The 16,503-nt window shown below is 40.7% G+C and overlaps 1 protein-coding gene across 8 annotated transcripts in view; it reads left to right on the forward strand.

Annotated features, from left to right (window-relative positions):
• The window catches only part of EGF (epidermal growth factor), a 62,221-nt gene that overhangs the window by 35,404 nt on the left and 10,314 nt on the right, over positions 1–16,503 (forward strand). For 3 of the 8 annotated variants that reach the window (XM_065634914.1, XM_065634917.1, XM_065634919.1), the window contains exons 14-23: positions 431–654; positions 1,346–1,510; positions 4,377–4,544; positions 5,302–5,451; positions 5,829–5,978; positions 6,629–6,745; positions 7,777–7,902; positions 10,239–10,358; positions 12,346–12,496; positions 15,183–15,347. In XM_065634914.1, the coding sequence (XP_065490986.1) occupies positions 431–654; positions 1,346–1,510; positions 4,377–4,544; positions 5,302–5,451; positions 5,829–5,978; positions 6,629–6,745; positions 7,777–7,902; positions 10,239–10,358; positions 12,346–12,496; positions 15,183–15,347 (1,536 nt within the window). Of the gene's footprint in view, positions 1–430; positions 655–1,345; positions 1,511–4,376; positions 4,545–5,301; positions 5,452–5,828; positions 5,979–6,628; positions 6,746–7,776; positions 7,903–10,222; positions 10,359–12,345; positions 12,497–15,182; positions 15,348–16,503 lie in introns of those variants that run through there. The other 5 variants (XM_065634915.1, XM_065634916.1, XM_065634918.1 and 2 more) reach the window with 5 other exon arrangements.

Raw genomic sequence — 16,503 nt, forward strand, 5'->3', positions numbered from 1 at the left:
TGCTTGTTTTCCATGGGCGGTGGATAATTTTGGTTACAGTTTTGCATTGTTAGGCCCTTTTTTAGACAAGGGGCTCGCTAATGCATTGTCTTCTGTTGCCTGGGTTTGCTAAACTGCTATTGTTAGTCATGTGGAAAATGCAAAAAGCAGATCTGAAGAGTTGGCAGTTAGCATATGCAGGAGGAGTTGTTTTTCAAAGGTTTTGTGCCGACAGAGTGGAGATTCTGCGTAAGTCCCAGTGTAATCACCTGGAGTCTTATAGCAAGTGTGAAAAGATTGGCAGCCAATATATTTGCTTGAAGCTGCACTTTTTCTCGTGTGCCTCAGGCTTGTATTGCTCTGATCCAATTTTTCTGCTCTGAAAGAACTTCACGGAGAGGAGAACAAATATTTACTCACTGATTTCCTGTATGCATTTTGTTTTCTAAAGGAGATTATTCTGGACTGACATGGGGGTCAATCCCCGGATTGAGAGCTCTTCATTAGAAGGCATCGATCGCCAGGTTATAGCCAGCACAGGTCTTGTGTGGCCCAGTGGAATAGCCCTCGACTACTTAGCTGACAAGGTGTACTGGTGTGATGCTAAGCAGTCGGTGGTTGAGAGCGCAAACCTGGATGGTTCTGGTCGTCGAATTCTTGCACAGAATGATGTAGGTGAGGCTTTGGGGTTGATAATTACCTACTGCTGCTTGCCAATGTGCGTGCGTATCTGCATATGTGCATGTGAATTACCAGCCAGCAGCTGTGCTGTATATCCCATGCAACTATGTGTTGAGGTTAATTGCATCAATTGGTTCTTCATTTACCCTGTTGACTTTTATTTATTCATTTTAGCAAAAGTGCACCTTTGTAACACTCTCTTCTTCTACAGTTCAGCCACTTTGCATTGTACAGAGAACTTCTCTGCTTTCACAGAAAAATGCAAAGAAGGAAAAAGTTAAAAATGTGATTTGCTTGTTCCATGCATGGCTGCTTAGTGTAATTCAGGGTTTGCTGTGTTTATTACACCAGTGAGTTACATTGATGTAGGCTGGAAGAGAATTAACCTTGACCGTTAAGGTTTTTGAGCAAAGAACCTGCATCTGCACAGGGATGTTTCTTAATGCATAATAGACACTGAATGGAAAAATGATTTATGCAATATGTTGGTACTTGTTATAGCTGAGTTTTCTATTGTTTGGCAGTAACTGTGTTGTTCTGGAGCATGAGAACAGAAGTGTTAGCAATGAGGAACTGATGTTGTACCACATGTACCATGTGCTTAAGAATCTCATTCATGGCAATGTAGTTTCTGGAGCAGACACTTCCCTTTGTGCATGATGTCTCTCTGGGTACCATTTGGTAGGTGTGCACGAAAAACGTGGGCGGAATGAGGACTCTTGGCTCAATAACATGACTGCCATGGGTGAAGACTTTACGGTTACTCTGTTAATCAGCTGCTGTTCTAGTCTGCACTCTGGGAAGGCTTGTGTTCATCTCCTAAGGCAGATGCCCTCCCACTTATTTGAAGGTGAGCAGAGCGAGGTCTTGGAGGGAGCAGTATTCTCCAGTTCATAAGACATCAAAAGCCATGAGCAGAGTGACCTCTCAGCATTCCTATCTTTTTCCCTGCTGCACATATTCTGCTATGCACTCCACCTTGCAACTGACCTGCAAAGGAGGACCTTGAAGCCTTTTGAAAGTTTCATTTCAGTTCTCCACAAGCAATGGGACAGTGTCTTACGGGGAGAAAACAGAGAAGGACAGCTAGGAGCACAGGAGAAACACAGGGTATGGGAAAGGCTGTAGGTTGGAGCAGTGACACGTCTGTTTGGAGGTGGGAGAAAAGGACATCGACACCTGTTGGAAAGAAGTGAAAGAGATGAAATGCAAACCTGTAGGGCAAGGGTGTCAAACTCATTTTCACTGGGGGCCACAACAGCCACGCAGTTGCCTTCAAAGGGTCAAATATAATTTTAGGACTGTATAAATGTAACAACTCCTACATTTATATAAATGTAACTACTACATTTATGGAAATGTAAAAACTCCTACGTTTATACAGTCCTAAATTTACATTCAGCCCCTTAAAGGCAACCGTGAGGCTGTTGTGGCCCCCAGTGAAAATGAGTTTGACACCCCTGCTGTAGGGGTATGAAGTTATAGAGGCAGAGAGACTTGGTATCCTGATGTTTTGCTAATGCTGCTAGTGAGACCAGAATTCAGCTTCTGTTCTAGGACAGCTGTACACTGGAGGATGGGAAGGTGGCATCTCTTCATAGGTGTTCTGCTATAACATGAATTTTTATTACAGCAGCTCCCTCTAGTGCCTCTGTACTGAGAATTCATTCAGTTTAGCTGCATGCGAAATGGGTAAAATTATTTCTGCTCTTCTGCTAACCCCGTTTTCAGTTGTAAGCGAAACAGCCTGTAAGCACCCATCCAAGGCGGTGAACAACACGACTATTCCTTTTGTTTATACTATGAGTCGGGTTTGCACTGTTGTGGAAAGGGTTCATGTGATTATTCATTTTTCAGTTCCTGCTATCTCCATTGATGACACTACACTTTTATTTTTAATCCTTAATGTAGTTATAAGTTAAGAAGTTAAGGAATCGCTAGTCAAAGCAAGGTGGTGTTTGTTGATAGTGCAAAATATAGAGCCTAAAATTGTGAGTAAATGTCTAGATTTTGGGCTAGTTGCTCAAATTTCATGGAAAGAAAAACTAAGAACCATGGTTGGCGATCAAACATGGTTCAGTGGAGGTAGTCAAGTGCTAACAGAATAACAATATGCTCTTAAACTTAACTTTTAAGAACACTTAAACAGTGTCTTAGGACTTTTCTTATGTAGGAGTGTTCATTTCAGTTTATTTGTGATGTCTGTTTAAGATATACCAACCCGTACTCCTCCAAGGTTCTAATTCATCTGCTGTTTTGTTTGCTTGTTTGCATGGCTTATTATTATTATTATTTTATTTTTTAAACTGCTAACTTTTGGGATCCCCATTGTATTACTGAAATTAAACATCACCTAGTTGAGGTCTATAAAATAAAAAAGCCAAGACGACAGATCGTAAAATCACATGTCTATAAAACATACCTTTCAGAGGAGCTCAGACTGCAGTGATACAAAGTGAGGTGCATATACAGACTGTGTGTAAGGACCAGGAAGCACCCTCTCTGAAACCAGGTGGGCATCCATGGAAGAATAGTGTGTGTTCTCATCTTCCATTGCAAAAAGCTTGCCCAAACACTACCTTGAAGGCAGGAGATTTCCAGATGTATAGAACCAATATGGACTAATGAAAATTTTCTATCATGACAGAGATATTAAAGAGTCAGAATCATTTTGCAAAGATCTTCATACCTATAGTATGTCTGCCATTATATATGAAAGTGTCCTTTGGATTCTGAATTGCTGAGCTTCCCTCTGGAAGTCAAACTAAGGTTCTGCGTTTTCCTAGTGAAGATAATGTTGTGCTACTAAGGAAAAACTACTGTAGCCTGAACTTGCAGTGGGATTTCTCTCACCTACTGTTAGTCATGTAAGTGTTGGGTGCCTGCTCTAAGTTGGTGTCCAGGCTCCTGTTGTAACCAGTGAAAAGAGAGGAAGCTACCTGGACGATCTGCTGCATCCTGCGGTTTGTGTTAACTGTTACTGTTAGTTAGCTGCCTAACAGACAGTGACTAACTAGTCACAGCCTACTGCTGCTAATTGAGTGAAGTGAGGAGAATGAATTCCCCTCTTCAGTTTTGCACTGTGATGAGTTGGCTAGTAAATGTCCGTGCATGTTTATGTGTACATGTGGACCACTGCATTACACTTGTGTGTACTTTTGGCACTTGCAGACACCAAACACTGGCTTTGGAGTCCTATCATGAGTCGGTGGCTATAGAGTCTGTAGCTCCCAGACTGCCCTGTGCTGGTACAGTTATACAGGATAATACATGCCATGAACTCCTCTCCTCCTTGTTATGTGAAGAACACAAAAGGAGCTGTGTACCTCAGCAGCTCTGTGCTGGGCCGCTTGCTGGAGTAAGAAGGAGGGATCCCAATTCTGAAAGGCTGGTCTCGATGCTCCTTCAAGAAATGATGATATCTGAGGCAGAAGCATCTCGTGAACTTGATTTGGCTTGAGGTCACCAGCAGTACAGAGATTGTACTGAGCCAGTCAGGTGTCATAGCTTTCTCTGCTAAGAGCAAAAAGTAATGTGTGCCTGTGGTCCATCATTCATAGACACTTATCCCTCCCTATTAGACATCAAAGTGGAGAAGTAGCCATGGCTATGCCACTGTGTTAGAAGTAGATCTGTATGCAGATACTGCTTTTGTTTACATGGTTTCTTGTGTATGTTCTACAGATCTGGAAATGAGAAATCTAATTTCTTTATAGGTCACCCTTTTGATGTAGCAGTGTTTGAGGATCACCTTTGGTTTTCTGACTGGGCTAGGCCATCAGTAATGAGGGTGGACAAGAAGACCGGCCAAAATAGGGTACGTCTTCGAGGCAGCATGCTGAGACCTTCATCAATGGTTGTAGTTCATCCTTTGGCGAAACCAGGTATACTGCAAAAATTAAGCAGTCATTCCCTTCTAGCCTCTTCTTGTTCACTGATATCAGTAGAATAGATGTCCTTGGAGAGAGGATTATCTTCTCAGAAATAGGCTCTTTGAAAGGCCTTGCATAGTCAGACTGGCATTTATTGAAAGCATCATCTGGGCATGTGTCCCAGGAAAGCTAACAGATTTGTATATTTATGATCATGCCCAAGAATAGAGGCTGATCAATTGCCATAAGGCTACCATAGTCTTCTAATTCCTATTTGTCTTAGTTTATCAGCACCTTTCACACACGCAAATAATAACAAATGACATGGAGAAAGATTTTGTAAGATTTATTAGTTTTGGATCAAATAATTTGATTTTCTGTTGGGAACAATCTCCCTGTAAGCAGAAAACAAGTAATTCAATAGACCAGGATTGAGGGAAGGTAATCACAGGTTCCCTATGCCCTTGTAATGTTCTTGCAGGGAATGATAGCACTCTAAATATTAAGGGAGTAAAAAGAAAGGAAATTTTTTAAAGTGTAATACATACGTTAGATAGAGAGTATATGAATCTGCTTTCCTGCCAGAGGCCAGGTGATAATGTCGATGCTTTACTATATGCATCTGGTTTTAATTTAAAAAAAAATAAAATAAGGATGTTCTAGTTTTTGTCAGTCCTCATTCTTTTTCCAACTGCTTCAACTCTGCACAGCTAAAAGGAGATGTTGACTGAAGAAGCAGCTTGCTAAGTTGCCTGTTTTTCTGCATTAGGGGCAAATCCTTGCCTTTATGATAATGGGGGCTGTGATCAGATCTGTGAAAACAATTTTGGAGTTGCGCATTGCATATGCCATCCAGGATTTGGGAAAACTCAAGATGGAAAAACCTGTCATGCTCTGAATGTTTCCAACACAACAACAGGTACAATCCTCCAGTTCCAAAAAAGACTGCTCCCAAACCCTTGAGGATCCTGAAAGATAGCACTGGAAAACATTCACCTTGCTCCAAATCATGAATGATAGTTTCTCTGAAGAATGAAAGCATTGGGGTGTTGTCCTGGATCAATAACCTGTTGTCTGACCATTGTAATTTTTCCCTTGGCATATTAGCAGTAAGAGATGTGCACAGTGGTCTCAGGAATAATTTGTGGCCAGAAACAAGCTAGTGTGGGAGGATACTGGTGTTTATTTTAGAAGGAAACCGCCATGATTATTAGAAAGTAGACAAGCGACGGAAAATCAGAAAGTTAGTTCAGTAGATTTAAATAGTCTGTGTCACCTTTTTCTTATTTTTTTCAGGAAGCGTCTCTGTGTACAAGGAGGTAGTGCCAATGCCCACACCAGAGACCTTACTCCGTAGCACACAAAGCAGTGGGATATTCAAGGATACGGACAGTGCAGAAAAGCAAAAAATGAGCATTTCATTGATGGCTGAAATAATGGTATCAGGTAGAGTCTGATGATTGCCTTCCTTCTATTTACTGTGAGGCTCTGAATAGGTTTATAGAACAGAAATAAATCACAGGCCTTAAAGGAAGAAAGGCTCAATGTCTAGTCATTCATGCTCTGAACCCTCTTACAAGAAGTTGGGTCTATGCAATTATGCCAGGTAGGACTGCTTTTTTGTTTGTTTGTTGCCATGTTTTTTCATTATGTCAACAAAACTTGATGATATATCCAGGTCTAGAGAAAAAGATTTCTAATTTGGGACACTTATGAAGGTCTCTCAGTCTCTCCCTTGGATTTTATAAGCATATTAGGTTCCTTTGAAAAAAATTACAGTAAAAACAATAAATTCTGCATATGCTCAATGACAGTAGATCATTAAATTGTACAAGAGGCTTTGCATAAAATATTCAGAAATCCTGATACTAAATGACACTTCAACTTCCTTTAGGCAAAGACAACAGCCATAATGATTGATTGACTTGTCATCATTAACCCTGGACAGATATATTTCAAACATTGTTCAGGTCTTCTTGTTAGGTTTTGGTTGGTTGGTTGGTTGGTTTTGTTTTGAATATACAGGTACCTCTTTCGATCTGTCCAAATGCATCTAGTGTGGTTCTTGTTTTGTTTTGGTTTTGTCTATGCCATAGATGAAGATGACTGCACTGCACTAGAATGTGATGTCAATGCACAGTGTGTTTTGCTGGAAGATGGTGCTATGTGCCAGTGTTTGAAAGGATTTACCAGGAAGGGGAAATCATGCTATGGTAATAAAAGACATTAATACAACCTTCTGGAAAACTGTAGACTGGGGGAGAAGAAAATATTTTCTCACATTGGCAGCTCTGCTGCATAAGCCATCACAGAAAGGTCAATGGTATTGCTTGTTTTAAAAGGGGCAATGAGCAGAGAGCATGCAAGATGAAATGGCTAATTATCACACGCCTTATTTTCCCCTGAGTCATGACTATTAATCCTATTAATATTAACAAGTGATAGCAAGAATAATATGAATAGAAGCATAATGTATTTATTTCTAAAAATTGCCTACTTATAAAAGCTCTGTCCATAAACATGAGAGTTGATGTATAATTTAGAAGTACGTATTAAGGAATCTCTTAAAAAATAGTATTCCTCATGTAATATATGTATAAAAGTGCTGCTCTTGTTTCTTTCTAGCACTAGAAAGACACTCCAACAATCAGGCAACATATTGCTCAGAATGGTCTTTAAGTTTTCAGACTTGCATACAACATATTTGGAAGCACTTTGTTTTCTCATAAAGGCCAAGACAGGAAGGCATTAGGAACAGAACAATTTACCATTTGGTGGCTAAGCATGAAGACTCACAGGACTTTATGTTGCTATGGAAAGGGGAAACAAATGGAAGGTGAAATGGGCATACATTTTTTTTTAATTGTGGTACCCTTCTTTTTAAGCTTACATGTTCTTTGTCAAGAAAAAGTTTCTTTCTGGGTAGGGTTTAAGGATATAAGACTAGCTTTGAATTGGATTATTCCCTCCTAATGGGATTTTTTTGAAGTGAGTGGTATTTGTGGAACCTCTAGGTCTCCAGTTGAAAGTAGCTGTTTGACTGTCTAAGGCTCTTCAGAACATGCCCATCAAATTTCATACCAAGAAAAGACCACAAAGCCTTTCTCTTCCCATTTGCTTCAAATGCACAAATGACAAGTGACGGTATAGTCTGAAGGCGATTCATGATGTAAACATTTCTTTTTACTGATTTACCTGATGATTTCATGACCTATATGTTCTGCCTCCTTGTCTTGTCTCACAGATGTTGATGAGTGTGCTATAAATATAGACCATTGTAATCGAAATGTGTCAAGCTGTATCAATACAGAAGGAGGCTACGTCTGTAAATGCTTGGAGGGCTACATGGGAGACGGAGTCCATTGCTACGGTATGGGCATGTGTGAGGGCTGTGCTGTGTCTGGAAGGCTGGGAGAAGACGAATGAGCAAGATACATGATTCGGGCTAGCCTTGCATCAAGCTGTGAAGCTGTCAAATGAGCTGTTCTGGTTCTTTTTGAAAAATCTGGTTGGGGCATGGATCCTGACAGTGACTCCCCCTGACAGCTGACATTTATTATTTCTTCCTTTTTGATTCTTTCCTTCCTGTTTGAAGTGTGGCAACCTCAGCAACTGATCAATATGCAAAGCCTATAGTTGTCAGTGGATACCTTCTCCCAGTGTTTGGACTCTTTTTAGTAGCTCCAGCAGGAAAGAGAGGAAGAGTGAAGGGAGGAGGGGAGTGGAGGTGAAGCAGTAGAGCTTTATTGGAAATCGTTGCCATGAATATAAACGAAAGCCATTATTGAGTGTGTCATAATACTCATCAAATAATTCCAGGTCTGTTTAATAGGCATGAGGTTCAAGGTGTTGACACTAACAGCTTGAGTACATTTAGAGTCTTGTTAATAATCAGACCCACTGATTTTCCCATCCAGCTCTAATGCCAGGTCTTTAGTTCATTCCCTACATTTCTTATTTTTTTGATTCATTTTAGCAGTAAACATGAAGGAATAATAAGCTCCTTCCCCCAAGTATTTGACTAGCACACAGTTTGTTCAGACCTTTATGAGAGTCTTGTCTTCTCTTTTGTTCTTTTCTTTTCTTTTTCCTTTCTCCTTTAAAGCCTAATTCAAAGCTGATTAAATTTCACCCAGTTCTTACATAGTTTTACTGGACTTTGGTTCTTCATCACAGATAAGGATCACTGAAAAATGTAGAACAATATCATTATTATGGGCAGGGTGTGGAAAGTGTCAGAGGCAGGGGGGTTGAGAAAGCATTCTACCTACAGCGGTCAGAGATCCAAAGCTCAAATCTCTGAAGATGTTTGGAAGTACAGACAGAAGTGACAAGCTCCTCTAGCTGTCCCAGCACCACCTACAAGGCATGTCGCCAGGCAGCCCTGGTCTGTGGTATAGTTGCTCAGCTATGATGACTGTGGTGCCTACACCGCTATTATTGAAAAACAGTCCATTATCTTCCTGAAGTCTTTAAGCTCAGAAGATAGTAAGATGTTTTAGCAGCATTTCATAAGTGATGCAATGTTATTATGATGTGAAGAGAATTTAAACTAATTTTGTGTTTGATTACTTGAAATGTACTGCAAAAAACAGAAACTGGTAAGTGATTTTGTACTTCAGTTTTAGACACCTGCATGCACGCAGAGTGTCCAGAAATGTGTCAGTACATCCAGAGATGGTACAAAATAAGTTCATGTTGTGTTGTTGAAATCACATTTCTTGGAATATGCTGAAACACTTGTTTCTGTAATTATGCTTTTAAGTGCTCTCAATTTTCTACACTGTTTGGGGTCAGATGCTGTCAATTTTACCATAGAAAAAGTCCCAGTGGTTTAAGGAATAATTTCACACAAATTGGGATGGGAGATCTGTGATTTTGTTTCCCTAAAGTAGATCTGGCATGTGTATTCTGCTGACAGTTGATGAAGTGAATCAAAGGCTCCCAAATTCTGGTATGGGCACAAAGTTCCCATCTTTGCGGGGGTGCCCAGGCACGTAGCACCATGCAGGTGCCACCCCGGCGGTGGGTGCCAGCCTGGCAGGAGCTGCTGCCGTGGGCCGTGCTAGAGAAGGGGTGGAGGAAGGGTGGGGGTGAGGGTGGGCAGCAGGAGGGGGGTGAGAGGTATATATGGTCCAAACACAGGCTCTGAGCCTGGAAACTCTTGTTGTAATCTGGGAGCCAGTAATTCAGAGGCTCACTTCATTTAAGTGTTTACACGAAGTAGACAAACCTGTAGGTTTCTAGAGGCTTTCCTTCTGTCTAAACATTTTGTCTAGGCTGGACCAGGTGGGTGGTGCAGGTGGGGGGCAACTCCCTACTCCCAAACCCTTCTGCTATCTTAATGCAAGAATGCCAACTGACAGGACTCGAGTACTTATCCAGGGTGCAAGCTATGGCTAGCAATGCCAGGAGAATATATCTAGTACAAATAAGTCTTCTCTTTAACTCTATTTGCTACGTTTAATGAGAAAGCCTTCCCTCCCTTCTTCCCTTCCTCTGAGAAGCTGGGACCGCTGTGATTATTTGGCATAGAAAGTATGCTGTTGCTTTTCCACTATGCTTTCTATGAAGGCATATTTGCAGAGGAAAGTTTTTTTGGTGTTTTTCCCCAGTGCCAGGAGACTGCAGAGCTGCAACTGCTGCCCTTTTAACTGATGCTCTGAGGCATTTCATTCTTCTAACCGCAGACTGTTTGGGTGACAGATATTGATGAGTGCAAGATGGGGTCCCATACCTGTGGAGAGAACAGAACCTGCACAAATACAGAAGGAAACTTCACTTGCTCATGTGCTGATGATGCTTCTGGAACTGGCATTGGCTGCAGTGAGTAAATGGAGCGAGCAATTAAAATTAAGTAGCGCTTAGCTAAGATCTATGCTCTTGGACAAATTGTTATACCTGGACATTAAGGAAACCCTGTAGAGTGACATACTGAGCAGCTTGTGGATCCACTTAGCATTGCTTTAGGAGGAAGTTTTGAAGTGGGAAAAGGAGACTGGATCTGAGTTTAATTTGGAAATATCTACGTTAAGGTTCAATGCTAATTTTTGCTGTCTAAATGTGATCACACATCTATCTAATGGCCTTTATAATCAACAGCAGAAGTAAGTGCTCCTTGGAAGTAACATTTTTGGAGGTAATTTTTGGAAGGTAACTTCAGTCTGTGTCATTTTTTAAACTCTTTCCCTCTGCAGAAGGCTAGCAGAAGAACTGCACATAGTTTAAATCTGCTTAAATTCTTCAGAATAAGCTAGTCTTTCAGATCCCGTGGCTAATTTTTCAAAACGGCTCTGAAACTCTTTAGAAAATGTGGTTGCCAATGTAATGAAGGGAGCTGCTGAAGGTTCAGCACTATCTAACCCTCATTTCAGTGCCTCATTGTGACAGCAGCATTCTCTGCAAATGTGGAGCTGAGTGACTCATCATCTTACTCTGTGTCTACCCTCTTCATCGGGGTGAATTTTACTCCAGATCAAGTGACTGTCTGACGATGGAAGGATACCATGTAATTGTCACAGATCTACTTCTGTGGAAAAACAGAAGGAAACTATGGCTTTTAAAGTAGAACACCAACCAGGATCCCCACCCTCTTTTCAGTTACTTAAGCTTTCGATGGTTTCATGTGTCACTCAGGAAATATGATTTTAAATGATGCATGACTTGGAAGTAATGCCTTCTGTGTTCCTCAGCTGTAAATCTGATTCCATGTCTTCATGTGTGTTAACACACTGTTTTAGTTCTTTGCTGCCTAATAACATCTTTTAGCAAGCTGAAATTTTCTTTGCAGAATGCAGTCACACCTGAGGTTCACTGAAATCACTCAACCCTTTCCATTCAGGCTCTTTTTCCCCAGCAGTTCTCCTGTAAATGAAATTTTTAAAAACAAATGTCATTGAAGGTCATGTTGCAATAAAACGGATGTGAGTCATAAAACTGATCCCACAAATGTATGAGAGCGATTAGGTGTATTTGTGCTGAGCCATACTGCTAGAAATTCTTTGCCATGTAGATGTTTGGTTCTGACCTATAGATTTGCTGTAGCATCAAAGTAGGCAAGAAAGCGCTCCTTTTCTGTAAGGGCATGTCTGCGCTGTAGGTCATGCTGTGCAGAGATTTTAGAGCTACCTTTAAAACGACTTTGTTTAGATATCTATGTAGGTGAGAATGGGTGCAATTCAGAGCAGGCTACAAAACCCTTTGAAGAATTGGTTCAATAGAGTTCCCTGCTTCACCAGTGATGCTGTTGCCTGTACCTGAGCAAGCTTGAAACAAGAAAAAAAATATGATATGCAGTCACACACAGATGTGATCAACTGGATGGCAGCAGAGTAGAAGTAATCTGCATGAGAAAAACAAGTTGCATGTAAAAATTTCTCAGTCTCAGATCCAAGTGCATGAGGTACAGTCACCTTTCACCTGTACATCTGACTCTGGTACTTTATGCATGGTAGAGATTTACCATACCCTAAAGCTGAATAACTTGGAAAAATCATTTAAGTGAAAGTAACTAGACAACCAGTGCAGTTTTTCTTCAGAGCTGTATTCACACATCTAAACAGAAAGAATGCAGCTAACCTCTGTAGGTCTTTCATCGCAAATCTAGAATCAAGCATGTTTTGTATTTTCATCTAAAGTTCTGTGTGCCTAAATTTGATGAGCAACATAAGCAAATAGGTAAACCACAAGTTATTGGTTAAAATTAGAGATTTTTATCTACTTTGCTATCTTGAAGTTCTGGAACTTCTTTGTAAGATCACATTGCCAATGTGGCCAAAAGTTTGAGATGTCCTTGTGAAATCCTTTGTTTCAGAAGCTACTGTGTCCCCTACCATTGTCAGCAACGAATACTCTACACACCCTGTGCAAGGCGACTCTGCAGGGTGCCCTCCTTCCTACGAGTCGTATTGTCTCCATGGCGGAGTGTGCAATTATGTTTCTGATCTACAAGACTATGCCTGCAAGTAAGTATGGAAATTTGTATTGTCTGTGCTGATGAATAGTATCCTTAGGGCTCAGCTGAGTGCAGACCGTGAAGTGTTTGTCCATAAATTATCTGTTCATCACTCATGCTAGCAATTATCATTAGACTCTGCTCTTTTCTGTAAGTGATCACAGTAAGTTTCTGTAAGTGGTCACTCCATTCACGCCAATTGCAATTAAAAATAGGATTGGAATTGTTCCCTAAGCACTCAATTCTTTACTCTGGAAATGTGAGATAAGTTGTTAAATGACTTAGTGTTCACGGCTTTATGAAAGACGTGCTTGCTGTCTCTCCTGTATGCATCGTGCTGACTCGTACCTCCCTGTCGGCCTTGCTGTTCATGTGTAGCACTCTCTGAGATGGGAGAGAACACCTCTGTCTTGTCTTCTCTGATTGGGAGCAGGGAGGAGAAGTTTGGTGGCAGCCTCTTCCCTCACAGTTTGAAGAATTTTCGTCCCTAGCAGAAAGGGTACAACATGATGGTCCTTTTAAAAACAGGGAGAGTAGGAATGAGACCTCAAAAACCAGACCTCCTTCCTCCTGTCGATATTTGTGTGAAGCCTAATTCCTGGTTCCCCAAATGCAATTACTGATAAAAGCAAAAAGAATCTCCTATTTCCAGAAGTCAGCCTTGACCTGGTCAATGTGACAGCCTAGTCCCATGGGGTAATCACCTCTTCAAAACCATTAGTGCTGGAGTTTGTGTAACTTGATTACATTTGAATCTGTGTTATATCTTTCTTCAAAATCAAGCATAAAAGTGTTTACAATGGGACAAATCCAATGCCTGCCTCCTCCCCTGGGGTCTCACCTGGTAAGTGAGAACCTGTGCGGGGGATGGATGATGTTCCCTAGTCGGCAAATCTCCCTCTGTGTCTTAGTAGCTTGGGTGACCCTGGTATAACCCTGGAGTACGAAGAGCAAGCTTTGTGCTGAAGGGTTTCTTTGACCCACCATTTCCCCAGATCTTCCTTGTCCTGCACTGCAGGAACCTCTGTAACAGGCCATTCCTGCAAGCGCTGTCAAATCCTTGGCTTTCTTATTTTCAAGTATGAGTAGTCTCCCTGCCTACAGACCTCTGTACCTGCAGGAATAGGAAAAGAACGCATCTCATGTATCTGGGAACGAAGTGAATGCTTTGTGCCCTGAATTTCCTAAGCTCACCAAAGCCATTACAGGAGATGGACTCATGGTCGTCTCTGGTATTTGTTATCAATTTTTAGTGTAAATTTCAGAGACACTGAAAACTATATTTTCTCGCCTCACTGAGTTTCTGCTATTGAAACTGAAGAGGCAGAACTTTCAGATTAGATCACATATTTTTTATTATTATTTTATTTATTAGGTGTTAGTGCATAATAAGAATACAAATGCATGTATTCCTCAGTGCTGGAACTGGAAGCTATTTAAAAAATTAAGGAGCAACCATGCTGAGCCATGTTCTCGGAGGCCAAGGTTTGTGCGTGGACCTTGCTGAATTCTCAAATTTCTGTAAATTTTCACTAGATGGCAGCATTCATTCATGTAGGCTGTAATATAAGCTATACCAAAACCAAATAAGAGAAAAATGTTATCTAGCAGAAACATCTAGCAAAAATCACATACAAAATGTGATTTGTATTTTAATTAATGAAATCTCTTACACTAGAAAGTAGATCTTCTAGCTAGTTAGGAGTGTATTGTGGTCTTACAGTTAAAAATTGGCATTTTTCTGCCTTCCAACACATATGCATTCTAATTTGTGACAGAATGAGAGTACTTGTGCCTGATTTAATAATTAATGCTGATATAACATTTTCAGGACATTAGGTAAAAGCTGATGCAAGTCAAATCCTGTGTAGCTCTTTTGACTTGAGTACAACTAAAGGTAAGAATTGTGAGAAGGATTTGAGCCTATGTTGCTGAGAGATCATTATGAATCCAGTAGACTTTTAATTTTTTATGTTTATTATTTGCTTATTATTATTTATGTTGCTCACCTTGAACAGTAAAACTAAGCTGAGATTCTTTTTGATGTATTTCTCACTTTCTAGTAATTTTGATTTCCTGCACTGGTAAGATATTTCTATGTCGGGTTTTACAATGGTAAAAACAAACAAAAAACTCTCCCAAAACAAAAACTGCCTACAGAAGAAACTTGTATTAAAACAAAATTATGAATGTATTTATAATCCATATTTAAAAACAAAAACAAAAACAAAACACCACAAGACTTTCACCCATCTTTTATTTTAAGTTTAGTGTTTAGATAAAAATTTGATTCTCCTAACCAAATCACTCTGAAAATGCAGGTAAGTCTTATATTCCCTGTTTCAAAGAAGGGAAGCTTGCTGCTGGAAAGAGTTGAATGGAAAATCTCAGGGAAACACTAATCACCCAGCAGGATTTAAGAGAAAATTAGTTTTTCTATTCATTACCCATTAGAATTTGGAAATTATAATCTTGCTGTATAATTCTATGGTTTTACAGTTAAAAAATCTTTTAATATTAAATTATACAGGTTTGGACAGTCACTCCTTTAAGGTTATTTTGTCTTCACCGCTACTAAATTCAACGAGGTATTTCTGTAGAGGTTGCCAATGGTAAATCAATGCACGTGGTGACTGAAGTGATGAGCTGGGGTTTTTCCTCTACCGCCACTTACAAAATGTGCTCGCTTCTGGCAGCTGTGTGACGGGCTACGTTGGGGAGCGGTGCCAGTTCAGCGACCTGGAGTGGTGGGAGCAGCAGCAGGCGGAGCGGGTGAAGATGCGGAACGTCACCATTGCCGTGTGCGTAGCTGCGCTGGTCCTCCTGCTCCTGCTGGGGTTCCTGGCCGCCTGCTGCCACAGGTAGTGCTTCCAAACATGCGCTGGGAACCTGCAGCATGGGGACCGAGGTGCTGCTGGCTTGCACAGAGCGTTCATGGTGAAGAACGTGAGCTGTTCCGAAATCACCATATCATCCTTGTTATTCTTCTGCTTTTCAGTAATTGCATCTATGAATAACTCAGAAACTTCTGGCATGTCCCTTGCTTGCATACTTGCATTGGTGTTAGTGAGTGACATGTGTCTGGGGGGGAAGAAGAATAGACCTTATTAGGTCTGAAGAGGAGTCATAATTTGTATTGACGGGAGAGTTCAGGAACATGCTATTTACTTCTTCCTTGGTTTCTGTTAAGAGCTCTAGATGTCCGAAACTCTCACGGTAGGGTTCGGCTCTTCTCTGCTAGCTATCCCCTTAGTTTGCTTTTGCTTCCCTTTCAGTGTAGAGTGGCACCTGAGAATTTCCTTGCCATTGAGAAAAGCATCATACTAACCAATAGCAAACTTCCACAGAGATGCCTTCAGTAATGAACAAGAAAACAGTTTTGCTGGCAGCAGAAAGGGTAAAATCAGGGATGTGAGCCTAAGGCACATCTTTTGTAAAAGCACTCCCTGGCATTTTCCATGGCTGTAATGAATTGTGTAGGTTTGGGATTCTTCTCATGGCAAAAAGAATCCCTACAGTCACTATTTAAGAACCCAGTCTGATGTGAAATTAAATGTCATCGATGTCCCTTGGACTGGAAAGAGCTCAGCATTTAATAACTTAGAGTCTTTTGATCGTGACCTTGGCAGATAACTGTTCTCAGAGGCTGTTGTTTAAATGGATATTTATATTTAAAAGTAAACAAACAAAAAGCCAGACAGCAGCTAAATCAAGAGTCTCCTACTGCATGCCGACCACCCCTCTGTGTGCAGGGGTTTTGTTTGTGATCTAAGTTAATTTTAAAATTAGACTCTCGCAGGCATAAAAAATTAAGCTACAAAAGAAGTTAACTGTGGAAGATAATATTTTCCATTCTCATTTAATGGTTCCTAGCATATTTAGTCCGTAAAAGTAGAGAAGCTGACACATTTCTTATTTTCTCTTAGCTAATGGTAGAGGCCCAGAATTAAAGCTAAACACAGCCTGGTTTGTTCTCAGGACCTGGGATTCAGAAGCTAATCAGTGGAATGATAAATA

This window comes from Caloenas nicobarica, chromosome 4 (assembly GCF_036013445.1).
Source record: "Caloenas nicobarica isolate bCalNic1 chromosome 4, bCalNic1.hap1, whole genome shotgun sequence".
Classification (NCBI taxonomy): domain Eukaryota; kingdom Metazoa; phylum Chordata; class Aves; order Columbiformes; family Columbidae; genus Caloenas; species Caloenas nicobarica.